This window comes from Ranitomeya imitator, chromosome 2, assembly GCF_032444005.1.
Source record: "Ranitomeya imitator isolate aRanImi1 chromosome 2, aRanImi1.pri, whole genome shotgun sequence".
Classification (NCBI taxonomy): domain Eukaryota; kingdom Metazoa; phylum Chordata; class Amphibia; order Anura; family Dendrobatidae; genus Ranitomeya; species Ranitomeya imitator.
The window spans coordinates 166191583-166207410 of record NC_091283.1 but is presented as its reverse complement, the minus strand read 5'-3'; the positions used below and the strand labels follow the sequence as shown (position 1 = coordinate 166207410).

General features: G+C 47.8%; 1 protein-coding gene across 2 annotated transcripts in view; it reads left to right on the top strand.

Annotated features, from left to right (window-relative positions):
* SYN1 (synapsin I) overlaps positions 1 to 15828 on the top strand; it is an 86262-nt gene that overhangs the window by 62913 nt on the left and 7521 nt on the right. For both annotated transcript variants that reach the window (XM_069747813.1, XM_069747812.1), the window contains exons 6-7: positions 9184 to 9246; positions 9726 to 9868. In XM_069747813.1, the coding sequence (XP_069603914.1) occupies positions 9184 to 9246; positions 9726 to 9868 (206 nt within the window). The remainder of the gene's footprint in view (positions 1 to 9183; positions 9247 to 9725; positions 9869 to 15828) is intronic.

Below are 15828 nucleotides of genomic sequence, written 5' to 3'. Positions count from 1 at the left end.
TAAGAGAAGCTCCATGGACAAGACCGTTCTAGTCAGAGAAGTAGAGGAGGATAAGCAGTTACAAGATTGATGGTGACAGTGACCATGAAGCCCACATTAAAGAGGATGTCTCCTCTCCAGTGGTAAGAGAAGCTCCATGGACAAGACCGTTCTGGTTGGAGGAGTAGAGGAGGATAAGCAGTTACAAGATGGGTGGTGACAGTGACCATGAAGCCCACATTAAAGGGGATGTCTCCTCTCCAGTGGTAAGAGAAGCTCCATGGACAAGACCGTTCTGGTTGGAGGAGTAGAGGAGGATAAGCAGTTACAAGATGGGTGGTGACAGTGACCATGAAGCCCACATTAAAGGGGATGTCTCCTCTCCAGTGGTAAGAGAAGCTCCATGGACAAGACCGTTCTGGTTGGAGGAGTAGAGGAGGATAAGCAGTTACAAGATGGGTGGTGACAGTGACCATGAAGCCCACATTAAAGGGGATGTCTCCTCTCCAGTGGTAAGAGAAGCTCCATGGACAAGACCGTTCTGGTTGGAGGAGTAGAGGAGGATAAGCAGTTACAAGATTGGTGGTGACAGTGACCATGAAGCCCACATTAAAGGGGATGTCTCCTCTCCACTGGTAAGAGAAGCTCCATGGACAAGACCGTTCTGGTTGGAGGAGTAGAGGAGGATAAGCAGTTACAAGATTGGTGGTGACAGTGACCATGAAGCCCACATTAAAGGGGATGTCTCCTCTCCACTGGTAAGAGAAGCTCCATGGACAAGACCGTTCTGGTTGGAGGAGTAGAGGAGGATAAGCAGTTACAAGATTGGTGGTGACAGTGACCATGAAGCCCACATTAAAGGGGATGTCTCCTCTCCAGTGGTAAGAGAAGCTCCATGGACAAGACTGTTCTGGTTGGAGGAGTAGAGGAGGATAAGCAGTTACAAGATTGGTGGTGACAGTGACCATGAAGCCCACATTAAAGGGGATGTCTCCTCTCCAGTGGTAAGAGAAGCTCCATGGACAAGACCGTTCTAGTCAGAGAAGTAGAGGAGGATAAGCAGTTACAAGATTGATGGTGACAGTGACCATGAAGCCCACATTAAAGAGGATGTCTCCTCTCCAGTGGTAAGAGAAGCTCCATGGACAAGACCGTTCTGGTTGGAGGAGTAGAGGAGGATAAGCAGTTACAAGATTGGTGGTGACAGTGACCATGAAGCCCACATTAAAGGGGATGTCTCCTCTCCACTGGTAAGAGAAGCTCCATGGACAAGACCGTTCTGGTTGGAGGAGTAGAGGAGGATAAGCAGTTACAAGATTGGTGGTGACAGTGACCATGAAGCCCACATTAAAGGGGATGTCTCCTCTCCAGTGGTAAGAGAAGCTCCATGGACAAGACCGTTCTGGTTGGAGGAGTAGAGGAGGATAAGCAGTTACAAGATTGGTGGTGACAGTGACCATGAAGCCCACATTAAAGGGGATGTCTCCTCTCCAGTGGTAAGAGAAGCTCCATGGACAAGCCCGTTCTGGTTGGAGAAGTAGAGGAGGATAAGCAGTTACAAGATGGGTGGTGACAGTGACCATGAAGCCCACATTAAAGGGGATGTCTCCTCTCCAGTGGTAAGAGAAGCTCCATGGACAAGACCGTTCTGGTTGGAGGAGTAGAGGAGGATAAGCAGTTACAAGATGGGTGGTGACAGTGACCATGAAGCCCACATTAAAGGGGATGTCTCCTCTCCAGTGGTAAGAGAAGCTCCATGGACAAGACCGTTCTGGTTGGAGGAGTAGAGGAGGATAAGCAGTTACAAGATGGGTGGTGACAGTGACCATGAAGCCCACATTAAAGGGGATGTCTCCTCTCCAGTGGTAAGAGAAGCTCCATGGACAAGACCGTTCTGGTTGGAGGAGTAGAGGAGGATAAGCAGTTACAAGATGGGTGGTGACAGTGACCATGAAGCCCACATTAAAGGGGATGTCTCCTCTCCAGTGGTAAGAGAAGCTCCATGGACAAGACCGTTCTGGTTGGAGGAGTAGAGGAGGATAAGCAGTTACAAGATTGGTGGTGACAGTGACCATGAAGCCCACATTAAAGGGGATGTCTCCTCTCCACTGGTAAGAGAAGCTCCATGGACAAGACCGTTCTGGTTGGAGGAGTAGAGGAGGATAAGCAGTTACAAGATTGGTGGTGACAGTGACCATGAAGCCCACATTAAAGGGGATGTCTCCTCTCCACTGGTAAGAGAAGCTCCATGGACAAGACCGTTCTGGTTGGAGGAGTAGAGGAGGATAAGCAGTTACAAGATTGGTGGTGACAGTGACCATGAAGCCCACATTAAAGGGGATGTCTCCTCTCCAGTGGTAAGAGAAGCTCCATGGACAAGACCGTTCTGGTTGGAGGAGTAGAGGAGGATAAGCAGTTACAAGATTGGTGGTGACAGTGACCATGAAGCCCACATTAAAGGGGATGTCTCCTCTCCAGTGGTAAGAGAAGCTCCATGGACAAGACTATTCTGGTTGGAGGAGTAGAGGAGGATAAGCAGTTACAAGATTGGTGGTGACAGTGACCATGAAGCCCACATTAAAGGGGATGTCTCCTCTCCAGTGGTAAGAGAAGCTCCATGGACAAGACCGTTCTAGTCAGAGAAGTAGAGGAGGATAAGCAGTTACAAGATTGATGGTGACAGTGACCATGAAGCCCACATTAAAGAGGATGTCTCCTCTCCAGTGGTAAGAGAAGCTCCATGGACAAGACCGTTCTGGTTGGAGGAGTAGAGGAGGATAAGCAGTTACAAGATTGGTGGTGACAGTGACCATGAAGCCCACATTAAAGGGGATGTCTCCTCTCCAGTGGTAAGAGAAGCTCCATGGACAAGACCGTTCTGGTTGGAGGAGTAGAGGAGGATAAGCAGTTACAAGATTGGTGGTGACAGTGACCATGAAGCCCACATTAAAGGGGATGTCTCCTCTCCAGTGGTAAGAGAAGCTCCATGGACAAGCCCGTTCTGGTTGGAGAAGTAGAGGAGGATAAGCAGTTACAAGATGGGTGGTGACAGTGACCATGAAGCCCACATTAAAGGGGATGTCTCCTCTCCAGTGGTAAGAGAAGCTCCATGGACAAGACCGTTCTGGTTGGAGGAGTAGAGCAGGATAAGCAGTTACAAGATGGGTGGTGACAGTGACCATGAAGCCCACATTAAAGGGGATGTCTCCTCTCCAGTGGTAAGAGAAGCTCCATGGACAAGACCGTTCTGGTTGGAGGAGTAGAGGAGGATAAGCAGTTACAAGATGGGTGGTGACAGTGACCATGAAGCCCACATTAAAGGGGATGTCTCCTATCCAGTGGTAAGAGAAGCTCCATGGACAAGACCGTTCTGGTTGGAGGAGTAGAGGAGGATAAGCAGTTACAAGATGGGTGGTGACAGTGACCATGAAGCCCACATTAAAGGGGATGTCTCCTCTCCAGTGGTAAGAGAAGCTCCATGGACAAGACCGTTCTGGTTGGAGGAGTAGAGGAGGATAAGCAGTTACAAGATTGGTGGTGACAGTGACCATGAAGCCCACATTAAAGGGGATGTCTCCTCTCCACTGGTAAGAGAAGCTCCATGGACAAGACCGTTCTGGTTGGAGGAGTAGAGGAGGATAAGCAGTTACAAGATTGGTGGTGACAGTGACCATGAAGCCCACATTAAAGGGGATGTCTCCTCTCCACTGGTAAGAGAAGCTCCATGGACAAGACCGTTCTGGTTGGAGGAGTAGAGGAGGATAAGCAGTTACAAGATTGGTGGTGACAGTGACCATGAAGCCCACATTAAAGGGGATGTCTCCTCTCCAGTGGTAAGAGAAGCTCCATGGACAAGACCGTTCTGGTTGGAGGAGTAGAGGAGGATAAGCAGTTACAAGATTGGTGGTGACAGTGACCATGAAGCCCACATTAAAGGGGATGTCTCCTCTCCAGTGGTAAGAGAAGCTCCATGGACAAGACCGTTCTGGTTGGAGGAGTAGAGGAGGATAAGCAGTTACAAGATGGGTGGTGACAGTGACCATGAAGCCCACATTAAAGGGGATGTCTCCTCTCCAGTGGTAAGAGAAGCTCCATGGACAAGACCGTTCTGGTTGGAGGAGTAGAGGAGGATAAGCAGTTACAAGATTGGTGGTGACAGTGACCATGAAGCCCACATTAAAGGGGATGTCTCCTCTCCACTGGTAAGAGAAGCTCCATGGACAAGACCGTTCTGGTTGGAGGAGTAGAGGAGGATAAGCAGTTACAAGATTGGTGGTGACAGTGACCATGAAGCCCACATTAAAGGGGATGTCTCCTCTCCACTGGTAAGAGAAGCTCCATGGACAAGACCGTTCTGGTTGGAGGAGTAGAGGAGGATAAGCAGTTACAAGATTGGTGGTGACAGTGACCATGAAGCCCACATTAAAGGGGATGTCTCCTCTCCAGTGGTAAGAGAAGCTCCATGGACAAGACCGTTCTGGTTGGAGGAGTAGAGGAGGATAAGCAGTTACAAGATTGGTGGTGACAGTGACCATGAAGCCCACATTAAAGGGGATGTCTCCTCTCCAGTGGTAAGAGAAGCTCCATGGACAAGACCGTTCTGGTTGGAGGAGTAGAGGAGGATAAGCAGTTACAAGATGGGTGGTGACAGTGACCATGAAGCCCACATTAAAAGGGATGTCTCATCCCGTACATCTTTGGAGATAGCCATGGGATATGCCATGAGATTCCACCACTGAGACCCGTTACTGTCATGAGGAGAGGTCTTGTCCCGGGAATGGAGATGTGACCATGGAGGTGCAATGCTCTGCATTCACTTGTAGGGGAGTTTTGGAAATGATTAGAGCTAAGATGCATAAGTGACTGGACGGAGATACTCATGCACAGCTACGTCTCCATTTTTAGCAGCAGGGAATCTGCTGAGAACGTGGCCCTATTGCACAACACCAGGAATAACGAGATGATTGGGAATCCCCTGATCTCGCTATTCAGTTATGTATGGATATAATCTCCAGAAATCCAATACAAGTCATACGATAAAGCCACGCATGCACAGACGTCTCTCGATTTCTTGGCAGCTGGTTCCCTGCATATCTGGAGAACGTTGTGCGCTGGCGCAGCATACGTGAATCTCTGTTACCTTGTATGGGAGTTCTGGCAACTTTCGTAATGCCAAAACTATTGAAAGGAGAGGGCCGCACAAGACCAGCTGCTTTTACATTCCCAGCAGGAGGGGATCCACATCTATTGGAGACGTACAAGATGGGACTACGCCTTTAAGAACCTTGCAAACTCAGCAGAAGACTGCACGTCCGAGAGAGACACCACACGAGGTCCACGCCCGTTGTGGACAATTAGTATGAAGAGTCACTATTACCCACAAGTAGCTGTTCCCATAGGGGGTGCTGAGGTGGCGCTCGCGTCCGGAGCCTGGTGCCTTGGCCCCAGTGACACCAGTACTATAAGTGGCAGATCAGATGCAGGGGCCCTCTTAGAGCCGAAGCCATTAGGACTTCATATTTGAATTGCAAATCCCCTATTGTGTGAAAGCCATATGGTCTTAATGTACGACATCTGTCAGTGCGCGGACCCCTGGCTCCACTCCAACTGGTGAAAAACCAGGACTGCTTTCCTCCATCGTCTGAGTCAGAAAATGTGTCCACACGGCTCAGCGGGGACCAAACTATAGCCATGAAAAACAGATCTGTGGGATGATTGGACATGCCCCATCCTTCTCAGGACTAATGGTGACCTATGCTCAGGATGAGTTAGGGTCGACACCTGTCACCCCCACGATCAGTTGTAGGCAGGTTCGGTGGTGCACAACTCTGTACTCTGCGTACTGCCCATTCTCGGGTGCATTGACGTGAGTGAGCAGCAGTACCAAACTGCTATGTTCTGTGACAGGTATCGGACCCCCACTGATCTGATATCGGTGTAAGGAGAGATCACTGATATCGTCCTGGACATCGCATGGTCGGCTGGACCTGCTGAGACCGGCACATTCCAATTAACAAATTTCCCTGTTATCCCTGCCGCCGGTTTATGTCATGTACAATCAGTAAAATCCAGTTTACAGTAAGAGGGCTGGTTTATTTTTGCCGGCTGAGGTCATATGTGGAAGGAGAAAGTGAAATGTTCACGGCAAGTGCACGGCCCGGTGACGTCCGCGGCATTCTTACCAGCAGTGAAGAGCCCTCCGTCATTTCCTGGGGTTTCCCCTCACTATCTGCCGTCTCTGTCCTGTGTGGATCTGCCGCTCACTGCTGATAAACGCCTCCGTGCTTCTGGCACACACCCAGCGCTCGCACAGATGCTCTCTGTCTGGACTTCACGTGTTTTCCTACCACCCGCCAAGGCACAGAATGCACAAGTGCTTGTATTCAGTCAGTATGGCGGCCAGGCCATCACCCAACTTTCCCAGAAGAGACAGGACGGGGGACGTAAACCTCAACACGCTAACCAAACAATTGGACGTGACTTTTCCATACAACCCTTCCCAGGACCTCTACTTTCCATTTTTCCATTGTGTAGACCGCAGGACTATGATCCCCCAATCCCCACCCCACCTCCACGAGACCACGTCTGCTAAAAATAAAATACCAGGTAATGAAATAATTATAGTCGGCGGGCAGGAAGCGGCTGTGCGTGGGTTGTAACCCCACCATTTCTGACCGCAGACCCTCAGGGCTTCTGTAATCCGAATCAAAGAAAAATGAGGTGACTGCAGCCCGACCACAATATCTGTGACCACTCTCTGGGGCGAGGGGGGGAAAGTGTTTACATAGCGTAAGGCTGGAAGCTTTCCACCGGCAGCCTGACACTGAGTACACACGTCATTGTTAACGTTGCATCACCGAAGCGGTTAATCTCCGTCAGGAGGATCTCCATTATCCCAAGGATTAGGTCAGGTTTGAGGAATTTAGGTGAAAGTCACGGACAGACGAGGGAAAGGAGAAGCTATGGACGCGACGTCACCGGAGAAATCTATAGGTGGTAACCGGAAGACTGGCTTTGAAATGTATATCCCCTGACTCATCCCTCTTGAGAAGTAAGACATACTACACCAAGAAAATACTGACAACTGATGACTTCATTGGTCTATATGTGCAGTCCATGGAGGATCACCTGCGATCACTTGATCAGTCCTGGCAAGGAAAAAAATGCAAATACTTTAGCTGTCTGTCAAATGCTTGGGCAATTACTGTTCTTTCCAACCCTATTCCAGGCACACAAATGGTTCTTTTGGCCCAGCATTCATATGTTCCTATAATTAGGGACAGGGAAGCAGGCCACTACTACTCCTCTAGTGGTGGTTCATGCCTCCTGTTGAAATCCAACTTGCCCAATTCTTCTTTCTCCCTAACATCTACTGTTTGTTAAGAGTCAGCAAAATCCTATCAGATAGTCGACCTGTCCCGCCATGGGTACGGCTGACAGTCCTATAATGTGTGTGGCTATATTAAAGAGAAACTGTCCGCTTTTTTGTGCCAAATATATTAAATGTTTGTATTCCCCGCAAAATAACAATTCTGAAGCTTTTTTTGACCAATACTCTATTACTTTGTTATTCCTCTTGTAAATATATGAATAAATTGACAGCTGGGTGCGACTCCCCACACACTGCCACTATCAGCTCTGACTAGATAACTACACATAGTGTAGGGACACATTTTTTTTTCAGGAGGAATAACAGAGGAATGGCACAACGCTGAGTTGCAAGAAAGGACACTCTAGAGTCATTATTTCATGAAGAATGCAAGTATTTACGTAAAGAGGACCTGCCTATTTAAGTATACCATGAAATGCCCAGACCTGGGATGACAGGTGCAAGAGCAGAGCTCCACTCAGCTGGAAGAGGCTAACTTTCTGACTTTTTCCAGGGGCGGCCAGCTGAACTGTGAAAGCAGATGTTATTGTGAGCGTAGTGGTGGCATTGTGTCATCCAAAAATGGCGGCATCTCAGTGATCTGTACACTGTACCGGCACAGCAGCAGAGTGATAAAGGAGGACACTAGCCTTAGATATATGCAAGTTGACTGTCTAATAGGTCTCTTGGTGGAGATGGGTATGTCTGATTTCAGTATGTCCAATCCTTTTGTTTTCAAGGGAGATAAGCTGCCACCAGAGCTGACCAGTAGCCACCTACACCCCTATATCTATAAATGACTTACGCACGCTCAGCCGAGCTGCGCATCCATGTGTATAGCAGTGGTTGTCTGAAGCTGTATTGGCCCCTTAAGACTTGCCGCTAATAGCTGTCACCTGTATGTACGTTTCTGCTTCTGGACTAGTCCTCAGATAGAGAACCCTACATGTAGCCTGACGTGGCTGATAACAGAAAACAATAGATACTAAATGCACAGCAAATGACCTTCCATAAGCTATGTGTTTTTCACTGTTGTGACCGGACCGTTTAGTTTTGGGTTAAACATCCCGGGTTTGAGGCACATGGCGTTACTGCCCTCCCCGTGACCACAAGAGAAGAGAGGGTGTAAAACCGCAGGAGCCAGAGAGACGCGCGGGGAGGAGGGGGCGCTGCCAGGACCACGCACGCTCCCTCCTCTGCCTTCCTGTGTTTCCACACTCACTTATGCCAGCTTACATTAAACTCCCTCACCCCTCTTTACGGGCACAAATTAGGGGAAGTGAGGGAGGGGAAGACCCCAGCCGGACGTCACACGGTTCATTGTTCTGTCTGGGTGATCTCGCTCCGTTGTCTTCTGGCGCAAGCACAAACTTCCAGAGGCTGCGGCCCCGTGGGCAGAGCTGCTCGTCATGTATGGCACTGGCTGTATTATCGGTGACCTCTGCCTTGGCTGCCATGTTGGCGTCCTGCTAGGAGATTAGGGCATGTCTTACGCAGTTTCATGGCATCACATTACATTATACCATATTGGCGCAGGTGGTAAATAATCTTTAGAGTATTTAGCGGCCTGACTTTTTTCCCTTGTCCTGCATCACCTGTCACACCCATGGTGATGATATCCTACAGCGGGGCCCCGAGAAGGAGAGTGAGTCCAGTCTGAGTGTAAACTGTGGACTCTCGTCCTGTTATACCTCATTGTTCCTGCTGAAATACAACACCAGTTTGCAGCGGCAGATAACAGGGAGCAATAGAATGCATTGAAATAGAGTATATAGAGAGATGGCAATGGGTGCAAGGATCTGGGACAATGACCGTCCTTCTCTTTTCTCTTACAGCTGACCGCCTCCAAGTTCCCGGTGGTGATAAAGATGGGCCACGCTCACTCCGGGATGGGGAAGGTGAGTACGGGTCAGCAGTTCAGGCCCAGGGCAGGAGGGAAGCACGGGTCACGGGCCGGCCGTACATTGCACAATGTGACGTGTTCTCGTGGACCCTGGAGGTGACACCACCCGCCGTGGTCTGCTTCCTCTCTGTGCCTTTCACCTTCATTCTCCTCTGTTTCCTGTGAGTTGCTAAACAAAACTTGGGTAACGAATCACGGCTGTTTAGTTTTTGTTTGCACCTTGTCGTGAGTGATGTAGATGGGGTGCAATGAATAGTGACAGACATCATTCACTGTATGTATAGTATGTAGTAGCATCCAGCACATGGGGATGAGTGTGGGTCACAGAAAAATGCAAAGGGCCGACATTTACACAGTAGAGCAGTACAATGTTCCATCCAAAAGACGTCTCGAACACCATAATGGATGAAGGGTGCTGGTACCGACGGCCAGACGGTCACTGTGCTGTCTGTGATTTCTCATTTCTTTATCCAGGTGAAGGTGGATAATCAGTACGACTTCCAGGACATCGCCAGCGTGGTCGCCCTAACGAAAACCTATGCCACTTCTGAGCCATTTATTGATGCCAAATATGATGTGCGCATCCAGAAAATCGGGAACAATTATAAAGCGTATATGTAAGTATAAAATAAATATCAATGTGGACCCCGCATCAGGGAAATTACACTGACACTCGGGGTACAGGATAATGATGCTGACATTCAGGGAAGGGGATAATGATGCTGACACTCGGTGGGGGCAAACGGGATAATTACACTGACACTCAGGTTGCAGTATAATGATACTCGGGTGGGATAATGATGCTGACACTCGGGGTACAGGATAATGACACTGACACTTGGGGTACAAGATAATGTCGCTGATACTTGGGGTACAGGATGATGACCCTGACAATCGGGGTACAAGATGATGACACTTGGGATACAGGATAATGATGCTGACACTGGGGGTACAAGATAATGACACTGACAATTGGGGTACAGGATAATGACACTTGGGATACAGGATAATGATGCTGACACTGGGGGTACTGAGGGTACAAGATGACGCTGACACTCGGAGTACAGGATAATAATGCTGACACTCGGGGTACAAGATAATGACGCGGACACTCGGGGTACAGGATAATGACGCTGACACTGGAGGTATAGGATAATGATGTTGACACTGGATGTGCACTATAATGAAACTGACACTCGGGGTACAGGATAATGATGCTGACACTCGGGGTACAAGATAATGACACTGACACTGGAGGTGCACTATAGTGACACTGATACTCGGTGTATAGCATACTGACACTTGGGGTACAGGATAATGACACTGATAATCGGGGTACATGATAATGACGCTGACAATGGAGGTGCACTATAATGACACTGACACTTGGGGTACAGGATAATGACACTGACACTGGAGGTGCACTATAAAAACACTGATACTCGGGGTACAGGATAATGACACTGACACTCGGGGTACAGGATAATGACACTGATCCTCAGGGTACAGGATAATGACACTGATCCTCAGGGTACAGGATAATGACACTGATCCTCAGGGTACAGGATAATGATGCTGGAGGTGCACTATAATGACACTGATATTCGGCGTACAGGATAATGACGCTGACACTGGAGGTGCACTATAATAACACTGATACTCGGGGTACAGGATAATGACACTAATACTCGGGGTACAGGATAATGACACTGACTCTGGAGGTGCACTATAATAACACTGATGCTCGGGGTACAGGATAATGACGCTGACACTCGGGATACATGATGACGCTGAGACTCGGGGTACAGGATAATGACACTGACACTGACTCTGGAGGTGCACTATAATAACACTGATACTCGGGGTACAGGATAATGATGCTGACACTCGGGATACATGATGACGCTGAGACTCGGGGTACAGGATAATGATGCTGACACTGGAGGTGCACTATAATGACACTGAGACTCGGGGTACAGGATAATGATGCTGACACTGGAGGTGCACTATAATGACACTGAGACTCGGGGTACAGGATAATGATGCTGACACTGGAGGTGCACTATAATGACATGGATACTCGGGGTACAGGATAATGACACTGAGACTCGGTTTACGAGATAGCAACCCTGACACTCGGGGTACAGGATAATGACACTGACACATACGATGCACTATAATGACACTAACACTCAGAGTGCAGGATAATCATGTGGGAAGCGCAGGTTATTTTGTGTTTGCTGCAGGTTTTTTTCCTCCTTTGCGTTAGTCAGATTTCCCAGTTTACCTTAAGATATAAATATCCCTGTGTCTCAGGCCCCGTCATACTTGTCCCGGGTCTCTCTCCCACCCTGTCTGCCATGCGGGTTTTTCTGGTTCCGTACATAATATCGGCCTCTCCCTTTCCTCTCTGACATGACTTGGCACGAGGCTTTGGTACACCTAGATCCTGATCAGCCCATCTACAAGGATATTCAGATCCAAGCTGTAGTCTGGGAATGTAACGTGCGGGTAGTCTCACATTAAGGGGTTGTTAGTGGTCACGACTGTGGGCAGCTGCCCATAACGATGATATCCTTTGAAGGATCCGCCGTGCAGCAGGAAGGATTTTATCACCATCAAATGTCTGAGAAAAAGAAAAATTCCCGGAAAGTCAGGTCTCTGCTGAAATTCCTTAAAAAATCCCACATCCACAAGAATGTAAAATCATCTGTAGTCAATTATCTGCTGTACCTGTACATTGTGAGTATGAAGACTGGGGGAGGTAGAGACCCAATGTAATGACGTTTACCAGGGATGTGAGTTCTCTAAGGTTTGGCACATGGTTAGACTGGCTGCAAAGTCTGAGAAAGCTCCCCTTTCTTCTTCCTTAATCCCTGCAATGAGGTGTTGAGTTTATGGATGAGATCTCCAGGTTGTGATCCCAAGAATAGTAATAGATTGGTGATAGTAGAGCACCTTATGCAATAGTGTAGTCAGGAACAGAGCCAAGGATATTCACCAGGAGAGCCGTCAGGATCCAACAGACCCAAGGATGAGATGGGACCAAGGGTCTTTACTAGGATAGCAGTCAGGATTCAACCGACCTGACAACGAGGTGGCAATTTAGTCACAAGTAGAACCAAAGGTTTTCACCAAGAGAGAGGTCAGGATCCCAAAAATCTGAGAATGAGGTGATAGTTTAATCAGGAACAGAGCTAAGGGCCTTCACATGGAGAGCAGTTAGGATCCAACATACCCGAGAACAAGGTGATAGTGAAGTCAGGGACAGAGGAAAGGGTCTTCATGAGGAGAGGGGTCAGTATCCTCCAAGCCTGAGGATGAGATGAGAACAAGGGTCTTAACCAGGAGAGCAGTCCGCATTCAACATACCCAAGAATAAGCTGGTAGTGTAGTTAGGAGGAGAACCAAAAGTCTTCAGCAAAAGATCATCCAAGCCTTGGGATGAGACAAGAGCAAGGGTCTTCACCAGAAGAGAGGTCAGATCCAACACAACAGACCTGAGAACGAGGTGATAGTATACCCAGGAATGGAGCTAATGGTCGCTACCAGGGGAGCAGTCAGAATTCTCCAGGCCCAAGATCAAGCTGGTAGTGTAGTCAGAACCAGGACCAAGGGGTCTTCACCAAGAGAGAGGTCATGATGTAGCAGGCCCAAAGATGCAGTGATTGTGTAGTCAGGAAGGGATCAATGGTCTTTACTCGGAATATGGTCAGTATGGGACAGACCAAGAATGAGGTGGTAGTGTAGTCAGGAACAGGACAAAGGGGTCTTCACCAGAACAGTCAGAATGCAACAGGCCTGAAGACAAGGTGGTAGTGTAATCAGGAACAGGACTAAAGAGTCTTTTCCAGGAGAACACTCAGGATATCCCAGGCCGAGGATGAGACGGCTGTGCAGTCAGGAGCAGAACCACGGGTCGATATCACAAAAGAGGTAAGGGTGCAGCAGGCCAGGTATGCATTAGGACTAACTAATGGACATGAACTTTGGTCCAGGAACAACAGAAGTCAGGAGATGAGGTCTGGATTCTGGATACCATCATAATCATGAAGTTTAGAAAAGGCATAAAACACAAGTATTAGGAGGCATGTGCTCTAGTACAAGTACAGTAACAGTGATGTACTCCAATCCAAAAATGTTGGTAATCCACTTTGTTTCGAGCATGTGATGCTCAGTCAAACTCGCCTGCATGAAAATCACACCTGAAACCAGATAAAAAGGGGATGCGTTGAATCAATCTTTACTTTATGTGTATGTGTGTGCCACACTAAGAACATAAAGAGAACTGAGGACTTGGGAACCGAAATTGTAGAAAAATACTAATAATTTCAAGTTTACAAGTCCATCTCCAAAGATCTTGTTCTTCTTTTTTCCACGGTGCACAACATAATCAAGAAGTTTACAACCCATGGCACTTTAAGGCCATGTTCACACTTTGCGGTTTTTACCACGGAACCGCTGCGATTTTGCCGCTGCGGGTCCGCTGCAGTTTCGATTGCGTTTACAGTAACATGTAAACCCTATGGAAACCGCAAACCGCTGTGCACATGCTGCAGGAAAAACCGCGCGGGAGCGCAGCGGTTTACAATCCGCAGCATGTCACTTCTTTGTGCAGAATCGCGGCGATTCTGCACCCATAGGAATGCATTGATCCGCTTACTTCCCGCATGGGGCTGTGCCCACCATGCGGGAAGTAATGCAGATAATGTGCAGATGGTACCCGAGGTGGAGGAGAGGAGACTCTCCTCCAGGCCCTGGGAACCATATTTGTGTAAAAAAAAAAAAAAAAAAAACGAATTAAAATAAAAAATAATGATATACTCACCTCCCAGCGCTGCACGTGGCCGTCCGGTCTCAGGTTGCTATGCGAGCAGGGCCTGCGGTGACGTCGCGGTCACATGACCGTGACGTCACGAAGGTCCTTCTCGCACAGCATCTTTGGAACCGGACCGCCGCGTGCAGCCCCGAGGAGATCGGGACGTCAGAGGGTGAGTATATCATTATTTTTATTATTTTTAACATTACTATTGATGCTGCATATGCAGCATCAATAGTAAAACAAGTGCAGGATTAAACCCGCAGCGGAACCCGCAACACAAACCGCGATAAATCTGCAGGGATAACCGCAGCAGGTTTGACCTGCAGATTTATCAAATCCGCTGCGGGAAAACCCGCGGGAGAACCCGCAGCCCCCTTCCTATGTGTGCACATAGCCTTAATAATCTCCCCGGACGTAGATGGCAGAGAAAAACTGATGAAAGGTTGCAATGCAGGGTAGTCTGGATGGTGGATAATCCCAGGTGTCCTGTATCCTCAGGTTGCATCAGTGTCAGAGCGAACTATCTGTCGACATTGGAACAAAATGAAACGCTATGATAGGAGACCCAGGAGGACCCCACTGCTGACATAGTGACACAAAAAAGCTAGACTGCCATTTGTCAAAATGTGTGTGAGTAAGCCAAAATCCCTCTGGCAAAATGTCTTGTGGACAGATGACATCAAGATAGAGCTTTTTGGTAAAGCACATCATTCTACCGTTTACTGAAAACGGAATGAGGTCTACAAAGAAAAGAACACAGTACCTACGGTCAAATATGGTGGTGTTCAAAGATGTTTTGAGGTTGTTTTGCTGCCTTGCCTTTGGCACTGGGTGCCTTGACTGTGTGCAAGGCATCATGAAATCTGAAGATTACCAAAGGATTTTGTGCCCAATGTCAGAAAGCTGGGTCTGTATCCTAGGTCATGGGTCTTGCAGCAAGAAAAAGACCCCAAACATACTTCAAGAAGCCCCCAGAAATGGATGGAAACAAAGCGCTGGAGAGTTCTGAAGTGGCAGCAATGAGTCCGGATCTAAATCCCATTGAACACCTATGGAGAGATCTTAAAATTGTTGTTGGGAGAAGGCGCCTTAAAATATGAGAGACCTGGAGCAGTTTGCAAAAGAAGAGTGCTCCAAAATTCCAGTTGAGGTGTAAGAAGCTTGTTGATGATTATAGGAAGTGACTGATTGCAGTTATTTATTCCAAAGGTTGTGCAACCAAATATTAAGATGAGGGCCCCAACAATTTTGTCCAAACTATTTTTGGGGTTTTGTGTCCAATAAGTATCGTTTCTCCTTGTAGAGAGGGACATGTTAAGCATGTTGAGGTGAGGAGACTTAAAGCCGCAATGCTCCTCTGGGAAATATGCAAATTGTGTGAAATTATGTCCAATTTGCCTTTTTTCTCAGTTATTTGTGTTGTTCCAATAAACACAAAGAAAAAAACATGTTTTTAACAAAACGTGTAATTGCAATCATTTTCTGGGAGAAATACTTCATTTTCATAGATGACTGTATATAGCAGATGTGACGAGACACTTTCTGTGGGACTCGGTACCAGTATATAGCACTGTTTGTTCTGTCAGGACCATCCAGACTAAGCACCCTTGAAAGTGTTGAGGGGGCACCTACACACATGGTCAAAATTGTTGGTACCCCTCGTTTAATGACAGAAAAACCCACAATGGTCACAGAAATAACTTGAATCTGACAAAAGTAATAATAAATAAAAGATCTATGAAAATGAACAAATGA